The sequence below is a fragment of the Orbicella faveolata genome, unplaced genomic scaffold, assembly GCF_042242905.1.
Source record: "Orbicella faveolata isolate gen_17 unplaced genomic scaffold, um_ofav_v1 contig_15, whole genome shotgun sequence".
Classification (NCBI taxonomy): Eukaryota; Metazoa; Cnidaria; class Anthozoa; order Scleractinia; family Merulinidae; genus Orbicella; species Orbicella faveolata.
In genome coordinates, this window is record NW_028301542.1 from 427,484 (window position 1) to 452,906 (window position 25,423).

The following is a 25,423-nucleotide window of genomic DNA, read 5'->3' on the forward strand; positions in this document are numbered from 1 at the left end:
ATCAATCTTTTGACGTATTTCACCCATCTCTGTTCCAGCACGTAAACGATCCAAGTTATTTATCGGTTAATTTAATCAATGATAACAGTGCAAGATCTCGAGTATTTCTCTGAAATATAGCCTATTAACCTCTTTGAGGCCCACGCGTTTCTGTAACACATTTATTTTACCGCCAACGCAATCTTTTACCAGTTGAGATCTAACTTTGTTTCAAACTGATGTTGCATAAAGAGAACTTCCTTTCTCACACGAGCTTCAACGTTACCCTTTTCATTCCGATCTCAAAATATTAATTCTTACTGCCAGGAAGGGTAGACCATGACGGTTTAGAGACTGAAAAATTTGTGGCTCTTGGTTTTCCAGTCGAATTAAAATTTAGAAATGATAGTTTCTTTGTGCAGGAAGGAAAACCAGAGGACCGGTAGCAAAGACTAGAACCAACATGAAACATAAGCCAGATATGGCACCAGAACCCATTGCAGCGACAAGCAGGCAAGCAAGCCAACAAACGAACAAAAGTAAAGCTGAAAAAGTATCAGGAAAACAAACGGGTTTGACCTTACACACATGTCGCACGAGCTTTGACTGAATAAAACACATCGCCACGGTTTTCTAAATTATGAATATGCGTGGATAAAAAAAGTAAATACATCAGTAAACAAGACGTAATAATAATGAAAACACCATTGACACTCCTAGACACCTTTACTGTATCTTGTTGTTATGGTTCCTCCAATAGTGTTAAGGCTCGGTATTTTACATTTTGATCACACACGCCTCTCATAACAAGCTTATTTTCTGTCGAAGGAGGGCCGACAATCAAAAACACCAACTGTAAAACTTCGTCATTGAGGTTATTTCGCCGGCAGCTGAATTCAGATTTGTATTTCCATAGAAACAGTCAAAGACAAAGACAATTTTTTTTAGTTCATCGCGGAAAAGGAGGACCAAATCCTCCCGTTTATTAAGTGTTGTGTCTTCTTGTTTAGGCAGACTGCAGGTGCAAACATGACGGCAGGCTCTTCACTTTATCGTACAAATTCGTTACAGATTTAAAAGCTCGCTTTAGTGTTGCACACAACAACAAAATAATGAAGTAATTGAACGAGTCTGTACAACAGAAACAAAACAGTTACTTTGTTTGTTTTGGAATTACTTCTAGTTTAGTGGGCAAATGGAATAAATTTATGTTAGCCAACTGAGTGCATGTGCAAACTAAATGCATTAACAAAATTCAGTGACATAACTAGCCTTATCTTTCACGATTTCTACCCGCGGCTAATTGGACACTGAAATATTCATGTATGTTTTAGTGATTTCCTCAGGATTTAACACGTTTCGAATTATAAATTTTTCCTAATGACAAGTTATTGTAATCAGACGGACCAATCTCGGAAGCGCATTCGAAAGTTATTGCGCCTGCTAGTGAATTTTGGAAGATTTTTGACAGGAAGTCTTGGCCATAAAGCGATTTGTTCCCGTCATCTACACGAAATGTACACACACTTACTTCGTCGACGAGCCACCGTAAATATTCAACTCCATTTTGTGCTATTTAAACACGATTTTGACGTTTAGAGTGAATTTTGACCGACTGGGTATCGTGTTGAAATGGCGGACCTCAGTGGCAAAGAGGAACAGATAACAGCCCCTTCTTCACACATTACACAAGAAGTGCTGTTAGTTTTCGTTATAGCCGCGTCCATCATCTTGAACTTTTCAGTGGTGTTTGTGATTTGTAGGAACAAACATTTGAGGAAGATAACCACAAATATTTTTATATTAAACCTGGTTATTTCCAACGCTTTAATGGCGATCTTTGTTATGCCGCTTAGTCTAGCGAGCTTCATCAAGCTTGGCTGGAGTATCGATTCTCTGCTCTGTAAGGTACGTTGAAATCATTTATTTATTTTATTTTATTCACCACGTACAGTTTTTTTAAGAAGCTTTAAGACAGAGAGAAACTACGATTGAGATACAGAGAATGTGGTATTTATAATTTATTAATATTTCGGTGAAAAATGGTTGAAGATATATTTCGTGACTTGTTTTATAATTAAGAAATTTCCACAGAAAAACAAAACAAAAAGAAACAAGAATAACTAGAAGTTCTCTTTGTTAAAAAGATGCACGGCTGAGAAAATGTCTTCACTGTGTTGTAACTAACCGAAATTGAACATCTTTGGATTATTATTGTACAGCTTTGTTTAACCTTCTTATTCGCTCAGGCCCGTAGTTCCTATAATACCCCCACTAAGCTTATTATCGGTCGTGGATAATGAAAGAATATAACAATAAGACAAGATATTAATGAAAAACCGAGAAAATATTGTTAAACAATTGAAATTTCAGATTTTGAAGCAGAAATTCCTGATCAATGTTTGATATATTTGCGGCCTTAAAATTATCTCACGAGCGTGCAAATGGAATCTAGTATCTTTTCGACTGAAATTAATTTTACCGGTATTTTAACATCTATGAAAATGATTACTCCTTCATTGCAATATACCTCTGAAAGAAGCAAGGATAATTATATGTGAAAACAGTTGCGTAGAAAAGGCAAATTGATATTTTTGACAATATTGCCTTTAAGAAACCCTAATTTAGTTTTACCAGTGATTCTAATTAAATTTCACGTCAGTCTCACGAACGGTAGGAACGAGAACAGAAAAGGAAAAACAATAATATTGTAAATATCCTTTTTGTGACGAAAAACTGTCCCAGTGGGTTAAACCGGCGAAAAAAATAATTATTTGAAGGACCGGATTAATAGCGCGAAAAATGGTTCATTTTATGCAACAGCGGTGCTTTGTGAATCTATGTTTTCCATTGTTTAATAGATAAAGCACTTTATGACATATCACGCGAAAGGAAATAACTTTATCTGACTGATAGTTTAATATTTATATTATTCTGTTTGACCGACACGTGGTAAAATTGATACTATCACGCACTGTGCATTGTTTCGCCACGTCAGGTAATATTTATATCGGGAACAACGTCAATGGCAATGTCACAGTCACGTTTTTGAAAACTGAGGAAAAGATTGAATTTTGTTCTGATGTCGGAATTTAACAAGAAAAATTCGCTAAGGCACTCTCTGCGTTTCTGCTTTAATGACCATCAACTTTAGGTAAACCCAAGAAAGAACAATTGCCTGGTTGGACACTTCTAAAAGCTTGAATAATTCAGTCAAAATTCTGTCATGCAAACACGAACCACCACGATAAGATTGCCTCTTCCTGTACGCATTGCGTACCTATGTTTCTTCATTATCGACTACATTGATACGTCTTTGTTTTCCATATGAGATAAAAGTTGGAAATCACGTTTTCAATCGCCCTTTGGACTAAATCACGTTTTTGTCGAAAACTTTTCCTTAACATTGTGACAAAAACAGGACTAAAACTCCGCCTGAACCTAGATAATGTACTTAATAGGGGAAACAAACCGGCGTTAATTTTAAATTTTTCCCGTTCCCCTTTTCCATATTGCAATTTTTAAATTGGACTCCAGGCATGTTGGCCCAATTTTAGGTCTTTCGTGAATGTAATTCTAATTTATCAAACTCAAGTATTCAGTTCAAAGCAACATATTGCAATATTGCTCGGCACAACATGCATGTTGCAAAATCTTATTACTTTATTGTTACCCTGTTGGCCAAACATGTGCAATATGTTGTATGAAACAAAGTTGTTTTCAAGTTGCATTAACTGTTGCGTGCATTTGGCTGGAGCTCTGGTACTTTGACTCTGTTTCAAGACGCTTTGAGAGTTAAAAATGCCTTCAGTCACATTAGCTGTATTTCTAGACTTGTCGTGAGACAAATCCTAATCATTAAAAACAACTTTAGAATTAAAGTTTAGCTATTTTTCCAGACGTTTTATTGGTCTTGTTCTATTAAAAAAAGACTCTAGGCAATTATACGTATAAGTAAATTGGAAAAATTATAGTAGTGTTCTCTTAAGTGTTAGTGTTGTTAGTGTTCAATTAAGGAAAACCCGGGGGTAGTCCCACATATAGGCTATATAGGTATGTTCTGCTGTGAAGGGTATGGTCTTCAGGCAGTTTAGCCTGAGATAGGGTATAGAACTCAGACAGTTTTGGTCTAACAGAGGGTAGAATTTACCGGGAAAGTGGCCAGTGTATTAATGACTTAGGGTAGGACAGAGTTCTTGGGGTTAAAAAGTAGAAACTGAAACTCGGAAGTGACTTTGTAAGATATTGGTTTAGTTAGCTTATGTTGGACCAACGATAGTGATAAAGTTTCTACACGAAAAATAGCTGATCATGGTCTAGTATAAAGTAAGGGTTTCAGTGTTTCAGCGGCACACCCCCACCCAAAGAGTAACAGAGTACCTCCCCCGGATGCAAAATGGAATTCTAGTTTCATTTATTGGCTTTTTGCTTCATTTTAGATGAACGGGATGTCCAGCACTGCGTTGTGCCTGGCGTCCATCTCAACCTTGTGTTGTATCAGCGCCGATCGATACTTGGCTGTGGTCAAACCAATGCGCTACAAACACGTGCTGACTCCAAGGAGAGCGTTATGCATGCTAGCACTGGTGTGGCTGGGTTCTCTGTCCCTCTCTTGTCTGCCTTTAATTACGACCTATGAGTACCACCCTGGGACAAACTTCTGTTCGCCAGCATGGCATCGAAGCTGTGGGTTGTACGCATTCATGACCGTTTTTGCATTTGGAGTTCCTTTAATAACTCTTCTCTCCACCTATGGCATGATTTTCGCCTCAATACGCCGGCATACTAAGAGAGTTTCCCACTGGAGGACTTCTACAAACGGCTCAAACGGGAAACGGGACAGCCCGCGCGTAACAGATATCACGGGTCGGGAGTTCGAATCGTTTCTTTCTAACTCAGGTGTCGAAGAAGAGAAAAGCAATTTTAAGAGAGTGAAAGAAGCTTGCACTGATCACAGCGTACCAGATAATTCAATCGGTGATTTAAGAGCTCATGTATGCGAGGCGGAATCGATCAAGGCTAAAGTTTCTGAAAGACATCACGACAAAAAGTTTAGGTCGCATTCAGCGGGATGTCAGCATACTAGAACAGACGAGAATCTTCTGCCGCTTTTTGTGCAAATGAAATCAGCGGCAAAAGCGATAACTAGCGATGAAAGCCCGGATGAGCCGGCTAGACCCAGGTCCTGCTCGGTCAGCGTGCAGTTTTCCATCAACGGATTGGTACCAGGGACAGTGTCTGCGTTTTTCTGTCCAGCAGATAACTCGACGGATCCGGGACAATTAACCAGATCCGTAAGTCTAAGTTATCGCAACTTACACTCAATCGACCCAAATAATCTGATCTCTTCAGAGCCACACGCTCATTCCGCTGCTGATCAAGTACCACATCAACCTAGCGAGTGCAAAGTCAATAGAATACCTTCACATTCAATCAGCTTAACGGTAACAACTGCTTCAAACCCTGTAAGCCCGGACTTAAATGTTCCATCTTCTTTCTCAATAAATGGATTAACGCCACAAACACAAGATGATCGGTGTATCGGAAAGGTACATTTAATTACGCGACGTTTAGAAAAATCGAAGACCGAGTCAAATTCCAATACCAGTAAAAAGAATTCTAACCATCTACAGCTACCGCCTGTTAAAATTCCTGTTGATCCTGTTTATCCCGTTCAGCTTGGAAAAGCAAGTTTACCAGAACTAGTTCCGCGACCGAAATCTCGCTCTAGATCTCTTAGCTTCGGAACACTGGCAGAGAGGTCTGAGCTGGATTCCACCTCACTCAAAGTACCTGCGGCAAATAAGACAAGCTCACCTCTGTTGAGACTTCGCGCCATTTCTAAGTTTAAGAGCAAACTTCGGGTGAGCTCAATCCCGCGCGAATACAAGATTGCTAAAATCGGGTTCATTCTTGTGTTAGTGTTCTTTTTATCCTGGGGTCCTTACGTGATGGTGCATAATTGCCAACCCTCTTCCGAGACCCCGTTGTGGGTGTACAGGATGGCAATGTGGCTGGTGTACTTGTCATGTGTACTGAACCCTATTGTGTATGCCTTATCAAGTAAACACATAAGAACAGCTTTTAGCAGTCACATGAAATGTTGTAAATTACTTCACAGCAGGAAATCAAAAAATATCCGTCACAGAGCAGTAACACTAACCTGACTCTGGTAGCCTCAAGTAGTCACTGCAGTGGGTGAGAAGGCGATGAAAAGATCGCGCTATATGAGCACTGATTTATTGGGTTTGCTTCTTTGTTAGCTCGTTGATCTTTATTTGGACGAAAAATCCTCCAATACGGTGACTCAACATAATGTAGTGACTTACGTCGCGCGAGCCAATTCCTCGAATAAAGATATAATCTCAGCGGTTTGTTCTACATGAAAAACAAGTTCGTTTCGCGATAACGTGCGCCGCATTGCTTTAAATACCAGTTTCCTGCGGAGAGAATCCCTTGCCCCCTTTGTCAAAGGAGCTACGTCATGGTTTACGCATCATGAAAAGTTTAGCCTAAATTTTTCAAATTCGTCTTTTGAAATCCGTGTTAATCATCTCCATCCTTAACCATCTTTGTTCCTTTATGGTTTATTATTTAACAAATTGACGTCAGTTTTTTATGCGTCTGTCCTCTTATTGATGATAAATTGCGGCATAACATTGTCAAAGTGGCTGTGGAACCACGAGCCGCAGGCGAGTGGTTCCGCAGTAAACTTTGACAATGGTATGACGAAATTTATCATCAATAAGAGGACAGACGCATAAAAAACTGACGTCAATTTGTTTTTTACCATAACAAGACCCCAAACTGGTCAAATGCCGGGATAAATGAGGCGAAAAGACGCGTAAACTTGCCGTAAACAAAGATAAGTGAATTTTATTCAAAATGACGCGAACATTGTCAATAGATTTTCTCGCTTTTTGATTGGCTACTTAAAAAAGTCCATAAAATCTCATTGGTTAAAAAGTTGACAGTTTGACAGTTGAAATTTGAACTTGAAAGCTTGCATAAATTAAAATTTTATCCGTCTGTACTCTTATTGATGATAAAAATGAGCCAATCAGCGTGCGAGAAATTAGACAGTTATTGTAAAATATCTCTGCTGTTTTTCTATCTTATACAACTACTATTTTCGGGTTACCTGCAATTTAACGGTAATTTTGTACGTGGCCAAAATAACTCAAAATGCCTTGACTGAGCTCGTTTAAATCACAGTCGACTGAATCTATTGACACTGGATGCAAGAGAAAATGATCCATTGACGTCATCAAGTCTGTTAAGTCTGTTGTACTTCCATCTTCAGGGGGTCTGCGGGAAGTTAAGGGAGATCTATACAAAGGCCATTTTCAAAATATTAACATTCTAACTTGGCTACGAGGCTCGGGGGAACAAACCAAAGGAAATTAATGATTCATTCCTCAACCTTGATGTGATTTCTTTTATTTTATTCCCCCAAGCCTCGGAGCCAAGTTAGAATCTTAACATATGGAAGATGGCCTATTACCCCCGGGGGGACTCCCATATAAAAAGGGCGGGGTGCTCATCGCAAATTTTTTAAAAGAACCCCTAAGAGGTACAAAGTCCTGTTTTGTGGGCGTGGCTCAAAAGGTTTTTCTCCCCACGAGGTACCGATTCTAAAACAACACATTATTTCCTGTCATATTTTCCGGGTCAGTGCCCTGAATGATACTGTAAATGCTCCTGCTGTGGTCCTTTGGAGGCTGAACACCCCAAGGGGCACCAAAACCGCTTTTTTAACCCCTGAAAGGTATGTCAAGCACCCCTGTCTTTTTTATATGGGAATCTCCCGGGGGCCTATTTTGACCCATCTTCTCAGGATATTGCTGGCAAATACAAATAAAAGAGCACATTACTATTGAATTTTATAATATTTTATTAAACTGCTTAAAATAAATTAATAAGGAATTACTTATCTCACACATGTACAAAACCTTTGATACAAAATAAGTATACATAGCACCAAATTTTCTGATGACATCAGTCTGGCACAAAACTCTTAAAATTATCATGAATCACACTGATGTGCTATTTTCTTATCCCTCCTTTGTAGAAAACAAATACAAACATATAAAAGTTATAGAAAATGTGTAATACAAGTAACTGGTAGTAATGATTATAGTATGACATACAACTCTCTTTTTATTTGATATCAAATGCTCCTGAAAAAGGCCAGAGTGAAGCATGAGAAAATTTCTCTAGCATTGCGACACTTCCCTACTGAATGAAAAATCCTCAAATAAATACATCAATTTAAAATGAAATTTTCATCATCTTTCACTTCAACTCTGGCATTTGACAGTGTTACTAAATTATACACACCTGATATTTGTTTGATTACCAGATGAATTTCCTATGACCTTTATTACAGACCGACTACTTCAACCAATGCTACCTGAAACAATTATGTGTAAATTGATGAAATATAAAATGGAATCTTCTTGGGTGCTTTTAACTGTAGATTTCTGACAAACTGGTGATCTTAGCACAATAATACCCATACAAGCACAAAAAAATCATTTGTGACCATGTTTATTGTTTTAATCACTCAAACACCAAATGGTCAATTTGCAGGAGAATTTTCCTGGGTGGCTTTGGTTGAGGCCGTCACACTGTAAAAAAATAAACAATTTGGTATCACCGGACAATCTGCCATGGCCTCATTCGAGCCCAGTCATGTAGGTTTTGACAATGATCAAAATCTGATTTCTCATTACAAATATTCATACACCAAGATGACAAGTGGTGAGAACAAACACCTTGATATGTGTAATGTCTACGATGTATGTACTGATTTGTTCTAGCAGCTTGTTTCCAGTGACTTTCACTCTGAGCTAATTACAGCTATTTTAATCAACTTTGCCAGATCAAAACCTTGACTTTATGTGGCAAGATCCAAGGGTTGTATCGGTAGAGGCAAATAACTGGTGCTGTGCTGACAACCAATGAGCTAGACATGACAACTCTACAAAATTTAATGTAATGCTGTACTTTCTCTTTTCCCGAAGAGACATGTGGAAACAGAGTACTTAAAGCAACACTCAATTTAAGAAGACTTTTCTAAAACTCTTCTAAAGCCAATGTTACAGTGAAAGAAAAGCAACACAAAAAGGTCTCATGAGAGGAAAAAAATATACTTCACCTGCAGAAATTCAAACTTTCAGATTTTCTCTCTGGTGAATACCTGGACCACCATTCAGTCTAGTCGCATATTCTATCTGATTATTACCAAAACAGTACATTGTGCAGTTCCAGAAAATATCCATACTCCACCCACAGAAGGGATTGGAATTTGCTGAGGGGTGGGGGTTCTGTAAGGAATTGGAATTTCCAGAAGGGTGGAGGGTCTTAGAAAATAGTAGTAGTAGTAATAGTATGGATATTTTATGGAACGACACATTGTAAAACAGCCCAACCCTTCACACCAAACTAACTACAGTGCTCTCTATAGTGAGCTACACTTGATACAATATTTTACACTCTTCTTCAAATGGTGAACATTTCAAGTCTTCCTGAACATCAAGCTGCTCTGGTAACGAGAGAGAGGAGAATGGAACCAAGGCCTTAGCAACCTCTCTCGTGGCACTTTGATTGACTTGCTGTTGACCATCCTCTGTGGTTCAACATTATTCAGACGTTCTGCAGAGGAACAAATGTCTTGTTAGATGACACACGAATACAACTGAACAACTCACTCTCCCGTCCCACTCAGCACTAATAAGGATTGTGACCATCCTTAGGGATATCTTGATGCACAGCCTTTAAAATTCTGAGATAATTTGGAAAATGAAAAATGTAGTAAAATTTCACCACGCCTGAGGCCCTTGTTGAGTTTCTAGTTGTTCAATTCAATTCAATTCAATTCAATTCAATTCAATTGACCATATTCGTATTCTCGGTATTGGACTGGAACTAGCTTGCAGTGGAGGCTCATGTGGGGAATATCATCAAAAAGGGATAAATGCTATTTGTATTTGAAAAGATTCCATGTATCAGCCTCAGTTGCAAGCTAAATCCAGTCCAATAACGAGAATACGAATATGGTCTATTGTTGGAAAGCAAAATGTCTAAATTAGACTTTATCATCTCCACTTCTAATAATGACTAGCTGGCAGCAAACACAAAACCTACCTATCAATATTATTAGAAAGAAACGCTTAGTCGTAAGTTGTTTAGCTTGTTACTAATAACAAACAATTTGCACTGCACACAGCGTGTAGTTGCACCTTTTGCCTGATTCATAATGGCTAATGCCCTCTATGAGATGGACTTGCAGGCAATCCTGGTAGTTGTATTCATCCTCTCAGACTAAATATTTGCTTTGATGAATACAACTACATGTACATTTGTACCATGATTCCTGGCAGGCACATATCATAGAGGGAATTGGCCCCCCAGGAAACAGTGAAAAAATTGTGTCATGACATAAAGTACCGACAAGAGTACATTGATGTATATTTAATATATCTAACATAAGTTACTCACCTCTATGTACCAAATAAATACTTGTGTCATGAGGACCGTAAGGATAGTTTGTCAATTTGCAGTTCTGGAAAGAAATGACATGATAAAAGGTAAGCATTGGATAATGTTTCTTCATATTTAGACAAAGTCCATGAATCTTGTCATCTTGAATTTTTCCCAAGCCAGTTCAATTCACAGCCCCTTTTTGTTTTGACTTGATTTCTTTAGCAAAGCAAAGAAAGTTTCAGGCATGCTGCACTAATCTCAGCCGACAGTCTTAAATTTATCATATGGCACTGCTAAGAAACTGTTGGGCTGTGTTGGCAGGCAAGTAAAATTTGATTCAACTAGAAGTTGACAAAGGCAAATTGTAGTGAGTTTGAGATTTTTCATTTATTGCCAGTTGAGAGTGAAATGCTATCCAAAGGCTAGAATTCATAATGTACTATAACTTTAAAAAACCCTTCGAGACAAATGCATTGTAGATGGAAGAATACCTCCAGAATAAGATTTCTGTTCTTCATATCCTGTGTCCATGGTGGAACATAACGTTGTGGAATTTGAGGATGGTGACGAGACCACACAGGTATGCTAGACAAAAGTACAGAAAACATTTTAGTGTCTGATTTAAGCATAGATATATGAAAACACTCCACATGTAACAAGGTTTAACACACCTAACTAACAAAGGGTGTTGTAAGTACTATATGTAATGTCTGAATTTATGAAAACCGTGTCAAATTTGGGGCAAAACTTTCATGCCTGCCTGTCGGCGATAGCCGGCAGGGAGGCCTTTGCGGTGCTTGATAAGCCAGGGGGGCTTCCGTCAAGGAGGGTGGGGGAAGATAGCCCTGGGACCTGGCTACCCGCTGATACCAAGCAGGGCTGCCAGGAGCTAACCCTAGGGGGGTGGGGTGGGTCACAGAGGGAGGCACATTCCTCAATTAAAACTGCTCATTTTCTTTGCAGGACAGCCTTGGCCAGTGATGCCCTGCAGTCTTAGGGGCTGGCAGCCAGCCAGCCAGACACAAGCAAGGTGGGTGAGTAGGCTGTGTGTTGACAGAGTGCCTGTGGTTGATCGAGTGAAAAAGCCTGCGTATTTTCTTGGAAAAGTGTCAGGGTGGTTGTGTTGAAATTAGCACGGTTTTCATAAATCCAGACATATGTACATTGTATTGTTTACTGCACCTAATTTAGACTGTTTAAAGCGGGGCAATCTCGTACGCTACAAAGTTTGTCTTAGTTCCAGGGATAAGTAAACTAAGATGTAATCAACACTATAGGAATAACTTATATAAGATATTCACGATTTTAAGATCATTCGAGGTTGTTGCCAAGCTAGTAGAATACTCCATTTGTAAACAAAAAGCAATTCCTTGACAACTTGTATAAACTATGGAGAAAACACTAACAACGAAGGAGAAAAACTACCTGTGACTAGTCTGACTGTCGGTGGCCATGTCTTGTGGTTTCCTTATGCAATCGTTTTAGTGCCAAACTCTGTATTTCTAGTCTCAATCAAAGCAATTAGCAGTGAAACTGCGTCGATCGAAGTTTCGAAGGAATGGTCTTGCCCGAGAGATACTGGGAGTTAGTTGGGCTTAGTCCCATTCGTCAGCCGCTCATCCAATATTCGTAAAATAGGCACCAGTGGCGTACAAAGTAATTTTTTGAGCACTTTGCTTGAAAGACGGAGTTTTATTGGCAATGGCTATTACAATAGAGAGTTGATCGGGACAAATCGAGCTCTTCCATAAATAAGAGACGCGTTTGACTAAGACTTTACCAAAGACGATCTTTCTGAACCTGCAATAAGGAGATCTATTCCAGAAGCTTGGGGAGAAAAACAAACAAACAAACAAACAAACAAACAAACAAACAAGGTAGTGTTTGTTTCTGTAAGTTATGATTTTTTGATGGGAAAATCCTTTAAAAACCAGCAAAATTTTCAGTATTTTATCTTGCAGAATCTCACAACCTATAAACATAACTTTAGGAACATAGCTTTTACAATTTTGACTAGTCACTTCCTGGTCATGCTAAACATTATAAAATGCTTCATTCTGGCACGATCTTTTCGTTTATAAGTACTTTGTGTCAGTTTTTATCTTTCAACAGCCACATGCATACGCGTGTGATAGACTTGATAGCCCGAAAACCATCAGACAACACAATCACGCAATCGGAAGAATAATAAGCGCCGATTTTACAGACGGTACAACTTTATCGCATGCACCGAACAAGCTTCCGGTAAGTCCACGAATCTACCTACAGTCTGCTCATGATTGTCAAATACTACGCAAAAAATGGAAGATTTTGAAACACATTTAAATGGCCTTACGGCAATTATGGCCCCAGGTAATATTGAGTGGTGGAGGCGGTATGCGATTTTTGCATGATGGTTGCAGCGCCACAGTGAAGCAGTCTTACCCGGCGACTGAACTGACTGTTAATGATCAGTACCGTCTTATCTTAACGCTTCCGATTGGCATTTGAAGTATCTGCATGACCTCTTAAATGCTTCGATTTCCGACTGCGACTCTGTAGCACATGAAGCAGGAAGACTGTTCCAATGAGAATTGCTTTGGGATTTGAAATCAGGGTTTTAATGAAACGAGTCCAAGTTTTAATTAATTTACCTTAAGTTTTCAAAGGGTGCAAATCACAAAAGATTGATCAGTATTGATGAGACACATTTTAAAAATAGCTTTCAAAACGACCACACAAATACTGTGTAATTTCACCTACATTAATTTTGAATTGCATTCATTTTCACTTACCACATGCCTAATGAGAAATGCGTTGTGACGCTACTTCGTGAATGTAATTTTGATTGTTGCGCGAAAAAATGGTACAAAAAAGTGCATGATAAAAATACCGGCGTTCAAGCATTATTCTTTTAATAATTAATTTGTTAGATGTAAAATTACAATTATATCCTTCTCCATGCCTTGCAATGTAACGCTGAATTACACGCAAAAAAAATTGACCTAAATATTGGTACGAAATAAAGAAAATAAGTGATCGGTTTTGGTTATAAAATGACTGACTCAAGTTCGTGACAAACTTGTACGCCATCCATACAGAAACGTAAAATGCTAAGGTTAAATTCACAAGTAAAATACTGAAAAAACGAATTGACTAGTATTTGCAATTACTACTTGTCAATTATATCGTGTACTGATGCAGTATGAATAATTTATATGATAAAAGCGAACTGCGAAATGATTTAATAGTACGCGAGGACCAGTGAGCGAAGACCACGAACCAGAAATCTGAAAAGCACAGTGTGAAATGACTAACGCAGCTTTTAGTACTAACGTATATACATTAAGCTGAAAATATTTCAGTAAGTTTTGAGCTGACATCATTTTTTAAAAAACCTTGAATAAGTACAATTATGCACCTTACAACAGACTAATTTAATTCATAACGTCCACCGGGTTAAAAAGAGGGAATATAGTGAGAGAAAACGTGCCTGACTAACAGATATAGATTTAAGATTCTAACCAAGGAAGGAAAATTCCCTACAATTGCTATAAAAAAACCTGAATGGAAAATTATTTTGTTTACTTCGACCAGGTGAAACAGTGACAAAGACAAGGCAATTTTGTTTGGGCAGGAAGATGAAATGTTTCCGGTGGGTCACTTGAATTTGCATTCATGTCATGAATTCTCTGCTGATATCAATTTGTACTGGGGAATGACAGCAGGTAATTGATTTACCAATGTAGCCGCCAAAGAGAAGCAAGACAAATTACACATCGCATTGAAACTAACGGTGAGTTTTGTGGTTGTTTTTCGTAAACTTGTCGTAAAATTTTACGTTTTTGTTGTTATTTTAAATGTTGTAGTGCAGCCTTAAGTTTTCTTTTTCCGTTAAAAGTACACCTTTATTTCAATTCTTAATCATAATAGCAAATAGTATGACAAGTAATTTGCAAAAATCAAATCGTTCCTTGAATTTTATGATGAAAGTTAGTTATTCTATGATAAATCGACTTCCCTTAAGAATGGAATGGCTTGTGTATATCTTTACGTTGTACTTTATGGAGCGATATTTGGCATTTAATTTCAGCTAACTCGCGTTTAATTAATAACGACAGTCTGTGATCGAGGTACCATGCAGTCAGTTATAGCATTGTCGTGCTGTTATTAAGCGAACTTTTTCAAAATACAATATAAATGAAAAAACTTGGGCATAGGCTTAAGTTACCAGTATTTGCCTGTTCAACATAGGATCTTATTTGCGAATACAACTTGATCACATTTAAATTCAAAAATGCACATAGCAAAAAGTAAACATATCCTTATTGTTAACAAATATCTATATGGTTCTACTTAAAAAGTTTGGTGAGGGTGTATATTTTTCTGCATCTAAAACCGTTTTTCTACTTCAGAGAAAAATATGTGATTTTCTAGACCCCATCAAGTTTCAGACCTGACGAAAATACTGACAAAAAATTCATATACTTAGAAAAATTGATTCCCTGCATAAATTAGTACAAGAGCTCAGTCAACAAAGAGTGGCTTCGATTGCGAAAAAATTCTGCTAAGGGTTCAAATTTCCGGTTGTTAATAAAGAAACGATGATTTCTTCCAAACGTGCAGAATACCCAATTCTAGGCTAGTGTCTAAAACGCACGCTCTTTCAGACAAAAACATTCAATATCTATAAACGATTTCAATCCGAAACACCTTAACACCGCACTCTCTATGGCCACATATACGAATGTATGCCCCCCTCCCTGTTCAAGGATATGCAAATTTTGTAGGGGCCGGATATGCTTTATTTCTGATTTTTGGTGAACTCGGTTAAGAAGGAAATTGCTTATTCCAGCCATCTTGCCTCTTTTTAGATAACCTTTAGTGATTAGTCCTTAGACTTTACCAAGAATTAGAAATTTCAGCGTTTAAATCAGAATTCTGTTTATAATTTGAACACTATAATTGACTAGACTAAATGTTTTGTAAATTGAAAATAGGTTAAAACTTAAGGAGGCCGTAAATTAACATATAAAGGCTTTTAGTTTCTTTTTTTTTTCGCAGCCTCTTTACCTCCGTCCTAAATTAAGTTTATTATTGAATGTTTAAGCGGATTTAAGATCATTTTTTGGTGTAGCAAAAGATTGTTATTTGCTCGCACAAAGTTGCCCTTGGATGCTTGGATTAACCTTCGAGCATTAGCCCATCCAGCATAACTGATTTTTTTTTAAAGAAAATATCGTTCTTCCCGTACTAAAATGGATGGAAACATAACAATTCTTCAGACAAATTCTTTAACTCAAGACTTGTAATTGAGTAAACACCCGCAGTAAACATTCCTCGCTAACGTTTAAGACGTGCTTCGTGACACCGCGTTACTCCACTTTATCTCCCGTTACAACACGTTTTTTTATGTATGTACTTTCAGAGTGATGAACAACAAAAAAAATGGACACAACTTTACAGAAATTACGCGCACGTTTTTTAATGGAAGTTGGCTGTTGAGTGATGAAGATTAAATAAATGTTCCAGGGAAGCCTAGGTAACTTAATTGCCGGAGAAGAGCTTCATTAAATTGTGTACTGCTGGTCGTGTGAATCAGCTATGTAATCGGCCCATCTTGTACTATATTTCAAGATGTTATGTATGCCTTTAAGTGCGGTAAATATGATCTTAATGATTTTGTTAGTGTATGTTGTCCAGCAGTTTATAGAAGGATAAAAAGGTTTTCTAATCACCTAGAACGTTTTTCATGAAAAAAGGGAGAAATCTTTCCTAACTAACTCACCGCCTTGGCTTTACATTTTGCATCTTTTCATTGTCAGGCTAAAACCGGATTGACTCCTGACATTTACAACAAAGCAGTTATCGATATTTTTAGCTCTCGGTGTGAAAATGTTTGGGCTGATTTCCGCTTTAGTCAAAAACTGTAAAATGTCTACAGTGGCAAAAACGCTAATCCACTAAAAGATTTTTTTGTCAAATTTTGATCCTTTCAACTCGCGCCACATAAAAAGTATTCAATGTATTAGGTTCAAATTACTAGGAGCAATCGTTCCATGCCTTTTGAACATTCAGAGCTGATGTTTTTAAAGCTCGATCAGAAAGGCACTTATGGACTGGAAATGGACAATCATTGTAAACAATTCTTTGACTCTAGGGACGAAACAGTTTCCGCACGTCATTATTGCCACTTAGAGATGAAATTATATCATGAAATAATTTAATGCTGATTTTTTCAGGCATATTCCGGCAGACAGAATCGAGAAATCATTTGCTATGTTTGCCTCTGACCGCAAGTAACTTTCAGCTATTTCGAGAACTTCAGACAAAAAATCCATTGAAAATTTTTTGTCCTCTCCAAAAACCTTTCAAATATCTTCCTGTACGGAAAGGAGGTTTTTTCCTAGCCATAACAGGATATTTAAAACACAGAGATCTTTTAAAACGCCAGTACGTGTTCCCTAAGCCACGAAAGAGATATCATCTTAAAGGTTAGTTCATATAACCATTTCTTGCAATGTAGACGAACAAGAAAACCCTAAACCGAACTGGAAAAACCTGAAAAAGGTACTGATGTTACATGTTAATTCTACCACTTACATTTGTTAATTATACTCTGTACGAATTCTCAAAGCTAGGAAGTCGCTTATCGAAATAGTAATAAGCATGGTACATATGTTATATTTATCGGTGTTTTTCCGTTAGAAAACTTTAAAGGTACGCATGTACTGAACACATTAAATCCAGTAAATTGAATAAATCAAACACTGGACTTGAAGATAACATTGGAATACTGGCACAATGAGTAATCAGAATACTAGCCGTGAACCTTTAATTTTTCTGGGACTACAGCCATTTCTTCTTTGCTTTTGTCATTTCGAGCCACATGATCAGTTTCAAGACTTGCCACCTTTCTTCAGTATTCAAGTAATTCATTCTTTTTTGCTCATATAACCACTTATTTTTGTCATGTAGACTGACTAAAAAATAACCTGAAAGCACTTCTTACATTTCAGTCAAGGCTATTTCCCTAAAAATGCTAATTACTCTCTTGAATTGTCAAACAAACCAGGTAATGGAAAGCACCGTTACATTATATTTCTTATTTCTATGTTTTTACTTGAATTTAAGCGTTGTTTTTGCTTATTCCGGACGTATTTTGCTGATTAAACTAAGCTAGATAGCGAGGGCCGGCACGGTTGGCAAAATATCATCTTTTATAGATATCTTCTTCGCGTCAATTTGACTAGGTTTTCAAAGGACATGATTAAATGAGCCCGCAATCCTCCATTTATTGACAAGTTTTGTTGCTTAGTAACGAGAAGTGACGTGTGAAAAATAAATATATTAGGAAGTTTCCGTTTAACCGTATTCTGTGACGACTTTTCTGGATCGGTTCGAAGGTCAAACGGCACACGCCTGTTTTTCTTTTCTGTAGTGGATAGAAAATCCTTTAAGGTACTTTCTGTTTATTCTATAAAGAAAAGTAAATAGGAAAATAACCTTAGTGCGCAGTTTAACTTAGCGTCATACAGAGAAGCCCCTTCGGGGTGCAAGTATGTCAATTTTAAAGTACATTTTCTCTCCTGTGTTGTTTTTTTCTCAGTTTTTTATGTCGAGATTTACGCACGATGCCAATTCCTTTTTGTAATTACATGTAAAAGCTTCCGACATTGAAACTTTTCCTTGCACATTATCAAGTTCTAGAACTGAAAGATGGCAAAAAACATTCTTATTAGTGGAAAATTTACGCATCTTTTCCAAGCACGTACCGTGTGCAAATAGCGGTAACAAGATATATTAAATTATATGATTGTTCAGACGATGCTTGAAATGCTTGGCACTGTGAGTACTTGTGGTAAATCACTCCGGTTCCGCAGGTCACAAATGTATTTTTTGTCTTTATCGTCTAGTCATTTTCATGTGCATTTACAGGGCAGTTGGAAGTTTCTTTCTTTAAATGGTTTGGTTTTCCTAGATAGGGCAAATATTTTGGCTTTTTTGTTTTTGAGCGAGTTTTGAACTTTTACCAGGCCATGTACATATGTGCATGTCAATACCATCATTGAGGTTTTTTTTTTGTTTTTTGGTTGTTTCTACGTCATACGAAATAGTAGTTTGATTTCTCGTGATATCATCCTCAACGATTCTACTATCACACCACGCAAAGCGAAGTTGTTGTTAAGAGCTAAAACAAATAATCTAGGTTTCCAGGAAGAAAAATGCGAGCTACCCAATCACAGCAGTCGAATTTAATTGCTGGTATTTGTTTATTGCGGTGGAACCACCGGCGATAATAATTTTAAAAGGATCAAGCACTCTCATCGTTCTTTGGTGTTTCATATATTCTGGTAATTAAACCCAGAGTGGTCCAATTTGGTCACATAACCATAAGAAAAAAAATTGATTTAAGGAATAACTTAAGACGAAGCGAGACCAGTCAACGATTTATGAAAAAAATTCGCTATGAAAAAGCATTTCTGAAAATTCTATAAGAAATATTTAGTCACTGGAGCCACATAAAATACGCGTGTGGCACGCGAATGGCACACGAATTGTGTTATTAGACATCCGTGCTGCTCGCCTTCCAATTTGTAGTGGTAATAGCGCTTAGAGGAGTCCAATTCATCCATGGAGGATTAGCAAAATCGGACAACCGCACTACAGGAGCTTGACTTTGTTTAATCACGATTATGATTACCAACAGGATTGGACGACGCCAAGTCTTACCTTTAATATACCAATTTATCATGAGAATTAGAAAAAGGCCATTTCTGAAAGGCTTTGGGAATATTAAGAAGTAGTCATTGAAGAGAAGGAACTAAGTAGAGCACGCGCGGGGCACGCGAGTTTTGTTATTGAACACCTTGTCATTTAACACCTTTTTAGAGGACTCGAATCGCTCGAATTTTGGCGAAAAATAGGGCGTACTGAGAACCAATCAGCTATGGTCAGGCCACTTCTAAGTTCTTAGGTGTGCGAGTTTATGTTGTAGGTTACTTGACAGTTGTTTGAAGGGCAAACAAAACCCACTAACACCTTAGGACGATAACAGCTTTAACCTTGGAGTTGTACGTCATCAAGACATGTGTTTTTAAAAAAAATGGCCGCCAAGCAACCAGCGACGAGGAAGCGACTGGCGGATGTGGACAGAATACTAGGTTTTCATTCATCATTTTGTAAGTAATTGCGAATCCACAGGTAAAATTGGAAACTATTTTTGCGCACTTCATCTAATTTGTCGCAGAGAAGGTTATCTAAATGCAAATATGAAACAGTGAGTCCTGTTTTGCTCATGATTAGGAAAATAAGCTGAAACACTGCTTTCACTGCTTTCCAAGAAGTCAGTCATTAAATACGCATTAATGTAAACTTTATTGCTTCGAGAAAAAAAAAAAAGACCAATTTCCTTTCAGTAATTACTACCTTAAATACAAGCTCACTGATGAAAATTTGTTGTCGGAGAAGAAATTGTTTTCCTTTCGAAATCGACGTTGAGCGCGAAACCACTCTTAATGGACTTCACATTTCAGTTTTCTAACTTTTAATTCTCTGAAATTTTATGATATAACAATTAACTTGTCGCCGAAATACTTGGTGAAATAACTTCTTGCGTTTGCAAACGAGCCATAAGAACGAACACGGCTGAGTTTGTTGTTATCACTTTGTTCAAACTGAAGACATGAATGACTTAAATGAATAGAAATCAAACGGTATTAAAAGCCGAAAAACCTGGAAATGGCCTCTTGTCAAGTTATTTTTGTTCATCAGAAATGTTAACAAATCTTTTTATTGTTTCTCCTTCGCTTTTATTTTTGTGAGCTTCCGCATCAGGTGCCTTCTCAGACTTCTCAGCTGCCTCTCTTCAAGCAATTCATTTCTCCTTTTGCTCTTCAACTGCTTTTTCTTTCTCAGGAGTAATAAAACTCACTGTTTTATTTTCATTTTCGTTTTATTGCTACGCAAATTGAGAATGATACAATCCGGCGAAATTCGAGTGTTCCGCCGAGAGATCAATTTTAAATAAGATAATATGTTTTCGACTTGAATCGGTAGCGAGTACTTATGGTAGTAACATCATTACGTAATGGACAGGTCGTGCTAAGAACCAATCAGATCTGAGGCTTGTAATGGCTATGATTGAATAATGAACTATTGGAAAGAAAAGTATGTTTATAGCCTAAACCTTAGAATAACTAAGACTTCCTAAAGATCGATAATAATGAAATGTATTAACTTTCTTAAATAAAGACTTTATTTCTAAAGCGTCAATCTTGAAAGGCAAAACCTTTTAACCAAGGCAGGTGACAATGGGTTGGGAAAATGTGTTGATGGACTTCCAAATTCTCCTGGCTGTCTTTAAAAGAAACGTATAGCGGTGACAAAGGAGAATCAGTACTTCAAACGTGGGCTGTGCATGTCAGTTCATTTAGCAGATGGCCACCGTATGCGTAAATGTGTTGCTCGAATGTCAAGGCCGTGCATTTTGCTGTGTTTCGTTGATAATGTCAGGGGCCGCTTTTGGATTAGCCACAATTTAGTAAAAGGGCCGCTTCAACGGATCAAGTGAAATATCTTATTGGCGGGCAGAATTGTTAACTGGAGTAAGACACCCTTGCGTGTAAGTACATAAGTCATTGATAGCACGGAGTAGTTATCTACAGGCGCTAAGCAACGGTATTGTTGACACTTGGCGATATAAATTGTTTCAGCTGAATCGAAGTGTAGCCTTATGTTCCATTCACTGGAGCAAAGGGTCAGTGAGTGTGAGTCAATCGACGTGAGGCCATCTTCTTAATTGAACCAGAGGAATCTGAATGAGGTAACAACAAATTTGACAGGAACAAACAGGGTCAAGATTGCAGATATGTGAGATGAGCTATCATACCGTTAAGGGTTACAAGTAAGAGGCGGAGAATGCCTCGATATAAAAAGCATTGGGCACGAAGTAACTTCTGATTTTTTAGCGCACGTCTGCCAAAAAAGGTGAATTTTGCTTGAAACATTCAGTTAGGTATTAATGTAACAGCGCTATGATTGAAATATTCGCAGTTATGGGACGTCCAGAAAAGAAGTAAGGATCTGATTTACACGTTACTGGTTAAAACCGAATATCGTGCCAACTGAACAGTCATAAAGTTTATATTTTTCTTTAACAATGTTACAGAAATTCTATTGATTTCACGGTGAGGTCAGATCTTCTACATTTAAGGGATTTTTCATGGTGTTTTTCGTAGATATATTATTTAATTAAGATTTTGTTCTTCTTGTTCTAAATTCCAGTTCTGTCGGGAGTCCGAAGAAAACATCTTTGTTGGTTGTAATTCTGTTGTTTTCTACTGTGACCGCCGAAACAAAATAAATATATATTTTTGCATGTAAATGATCAGTAAGGTTTAGCAGTCGGTCTATCTTGAAGTTAGAGCTCATTGTGCTCACGTCAAAAAAGATTACAGAACATTACACGGATTACAAGCTAAATTGATGTCTGAATGTGTTTGTGACATGTGCACGAGAAAGAATTACTTCCAATCTTCGTTTTTTTTTTTGCAATTTCCCGTGACTAAAAGAAAGGAAGAAACAAACACTTGACATACACTGAAGTGTTAGCTTTGCAGAAGGTGTAAAAACTTCAGATTTATTGTGATAACTGATTTACTGTGTTCACTTGAAAAAATTGTGTGCAGATTCGGATTAAGTTTAGCTCCTGAATGCTGAATATAATCTGTTAAATTAGTGTGAGATTGCTATGATTCCAGTTGGTTAATTCAGGATTTGATATTTTTCATTTCAAGTTTCTTCCAATATTAACTTTAATTCAGGACGTCGGCAGGTTGTTTGCTCAAGCAAGATGTAATAACGATGTATGCATATTGAACTGACCCGATATGTTGATCAAGACGAACACGGCTTCCTTCACCTGTTCAGTTTGCCAAAAAATTTTCTTTATGATTCAATATTTCTTTCCATGAGATATCATTTGCTGTTTTCTTCTTTACACTGTTTTGTTTCTGGATAGCAACTAAAGATTTACCTACTAATAAAATTGTTACCGGCAAGTTCCCCCACCGGCCACAAAAAAAAAAAAAGGAAAAAAAATCTTCACTCTTTTTGTTCAGTTTATTTTTGTTATCACCTGCTTACTGTATCTCATAAAGTCACTTTTTACATATACTTTCGTATCTGAACAAACCATTTTGACGCATCAGTCTCAAGAGGTGCTTTAGATCCAAATTGAACATAAGTGTTTTCAGGCGCTAATTTCCGTAAACTTCGACGTAGGAACTGTTGATCGTCTTACAAAGGGCCCTGATTTCGAACTCACTTTGAGTAGGAACGCTTTTGAATTCTTGCCTCCATCTCTGTGCAATGTAAACTACTAAAACACAGGCGATAATGGTACGATCTTTTTTTCACTGTTTTGCAGATTAAGAGATGAGGAGTGTGTATACATTTTTCGCGATTTTGTCCTCCCTTATTGGGGGAAGTGGTGTAATCCTCAACTTTCTCGTATGTCTCGTGTACTTCACAACACCTCAACTTTTAGACGCTCCCAATATCTTCATTCTCAACATTGCGGTTGGCGACCTAACGTACTCAATAGTTGCGCTTCCAATGCTGGTAGCGTCCAATGCGCGAGGCGAGTGGGCGTTTGGAGCAGGAGGTTGTACGGCGTACGGTTTCCTCACAACCTTCTTTTCCCTTGGTTCTATGATGCACTTGGCCGGTGCGGCGTATGAACGATACTTCACGCTCTGCAAGCTATTCAATGACGGCGAAGCTCAGTTCAGTCGAAAGAAAGCCATATTGCTGTCCGGAATACTATGGTGCCATTCGTTGTTTTGGAGCCTGATGCCTGCCTGTGGTTGGTCAAGCTACGTGCAAGAGGGGATCGGAACGAGCTGCTCTGTGGATTGGACGTCGAAAGAAGCTGTTAATGTATCATACACTGTATGCTTAATACTGGCGTGCTTTGTGCTCCCCGTAACCGTTATCGTTTACTGCTACTACAAAACACACAAGGCCCTGGGTGAGTTAAGTAAACAAGCCATACAGAATTGGGGCGAGAACAGCCGCGCCACCCATGACACCCTCTTGGCTGAGCGCAAAATGGTTTGGATAACAGTTGCCATAACAGCAGGATTTCTAATCGCTTGGACACCGTACACTCTGGCCTCGATAGCTGCCATTCTGAAACCAGGCGTGGTGAGCGATATCGGTGCTTCGATTCCAGCATACATCGCCAAATCCTCGGCTTGCTACAATCCAATCATTTATGTAGTCATGTACAAGAAGGTACGGACCAGACTGGTGCGCGTACTGTATTGTAGGTGTAGTCGGGTTCAGCCCGGTGCAGGGTCAGCCAACACTGAACTAGCAACCCATGAGAAAACTGCAGGAGTGCGCGGATCACAAAATCAACAGACTAACTCCTCTCCATCTACTGGTGGACCACGTTAGTCTGTATTAGACCAATCGGCGTTAATCGCCGAGATTTGAATTAACAGTAGAACATTTCACTTTTCTTCAACCGGAGACAGATTTGTTGATGCTGTATCCATATGCATGACCTAAATAAGCTCAAGTTGCTGAAATGTTTTGACTCTTTTGTTGGGATTCTACTCCAAGCCGGATGACAGGAGAGTCTGAACCCTCACAAAGTCACACAGTCTTCCACTACTTCAGTACCCCGTGCTGGCAACGGAGGAAGACAACTACCTGAACGAAGAAAACTTAATTGTCTGCGAGGATGGATCGACCAGGTCTAGGTGCCAAAGTAATTCACGATCTCGCATTTTTCGTGGATCGTCAGTACTTATTCCTCGGACGTGCTGAAGCCATTAAAGTTGGAAGGTATAGGCTTTTCTTGGAGGACTCCTGGTTCGTGCAGGTTAACGTACTTTAGCCAAGAATATCACCTACGTATCAAGAAGTATTTCTCAAGATTAGGGGAAATCTAGTAAATGATTAGAAGATGCAAGTTTACCCAGTGATCGACCAAACAGGTGTTTCAGCCGTTGTAGTCTGCTTACCGATTATAAGCCAAGAATCGGCTCCGTCTAGGCATCACATGCTTATTCTGATATGGGACATATGGTAGTACTGTGCTTTGCCGCAGAGTTCCGAACCAGAAATAATGTCTCGAATTGCGCATATTTGTTAAGTCTTTGGCTTATTCAAGCCGATTTGTTTACGGAAATAACGTAGATAAAATGAAGGATTATGATGTTGGACAAGTTCAGGACAATTACTAATGCATGAAGGCTTGTTCGTGAAAATAAGCCTACGTTAAATTCTTCAAACGTGGTTAACACGGGAAATGAGAGATATCCGCGCCGTCCAAATGAACTGTGATCACTGGTCTCCGCAGACACATCAGTGAATAATAACTAAAACGTTAAATAATGGAAAAATTGCGCTTTTTGGCTGGTGGGGTGGGGAGTAGGGGGGGAGGGAGAGGTCATTTGTCCTCCACGATTGTCGGTTCTTAGCTGTGTTGTCGTAGTTTAAGCTTTATTGAACGCGTTGCTAACACATCTACTAAAGCGACTTCATTTCGTTTCGAGGGCCTCTTAACCAAAAGGAACGAAAGTTTGTTTTTTCCGTTCAACGCATTGTAATAACTCTCCCACTCGTTTTTATCTCAAGCTAATGCAACCCTGGAAAACAATTTCCCCTGGTTCCAAGTTTGCCTTCCTTTAGTGCGCCTCCTTTTTGCGTCGACACCATGTTGGATTTGGTGAAACCATTAGAGATTGTATATTCACTGAGTTCATATAAGAATAAACTTAACTGCAGTAACATACCCTCTTACAAAAACGCAATCTTTACGTCAGAATTTAAAGTTTGTTTGTTTCCCCCATCGATGTACAAAGTATACAAAGTTGAGACAAGAGTGAGAAAGAATTGGTACGACTGTTTACATTCTCGTTGGGAACACCACCACTTTTTCTCAAATGCCCCTAATTTCACT

At 38.2% G+C, this 25,423-nt stretch overlaps 3 protein-coding genes across 4 annotated transcripts; 2 read left to right on the forward strand and 1 right to left on the reverse strand.

Annotated features, from left to right (window-relative positions):
- Positions 1-59: 59 nt before the first annotated feature.
- On the forward strand, positions 60-8,627 carry LOC149113050 (uncharacterized). The gene is made up of 2 exons (XM_089287760.1): positions 60-1,887; positions 4,419-8,627. The coding sequence occupies exons 1-2, from the start codon at positions 1,612-1,614 to the stop codon at positions 6,144-6,146; spliced, it is 2,004 nt and encodes a 667-aa protein (XP_089143886.1). The 5' UTR covers positions 60-1,611; the 3' UTR covers positions 6,147-8,627.
- On the reverse strand, positions 7,856-12,041 carry LOC110069130 (sperm-associated microtubule inner protein 10-like). The gene is made up of 4 exons (XM_020776597.2): positions 11,893-12,041; positions 10,959-11,052; positions 10,483-10,546; positions 7,856-9,636 (listed from the first exon to the last, which is right to left on the reverse strand). The coding sequence occupies exons 1-4, from the start codon at positions 11,919-11,921 to the stop codon at positions 9,500-9,502; spliced, it is 324 nt and encodes a 107-aa protein (XP_020632256.1). The 5' UTR covers positions 11,922-12,041; the 3' UTR covers positions 7,856-9,499.
- On the forward strand, positions 11,306-25,269 carry LOC110069036 (parapinopsin-like). Of its 2 annotated transcripts, XM_089287754.1 has the most exons (4): positions 11,306-11,497; positions 14,044-14,101; positions 14,196-14,242; positions 22,877-25,269. In XM_089287754.1, exon 4 carries the CDS (start codon positions 22,885-22,887, stop codon positions 23,908-23,910), a length of 1,026 nt encoding a protein of 341 aa, XP_089143880.1. In that variant the 5' UTR covers positions 11,306-11,497; positions 14,044-14,101; positions 14,196-14,242; positions 22,877-22,884; the 3' UTR covers positions 23,911-25,269. The 2 variants fall into 2 exon arrangements, with proteins under 2 accessions (XP_089143880.1, XP_089143879.1); XM_089287753.1 differs by having other exon boundaries at positions 14,044-14,242.
- Positions 25,270-25,423: the final 154 nt, after the last annotated feature.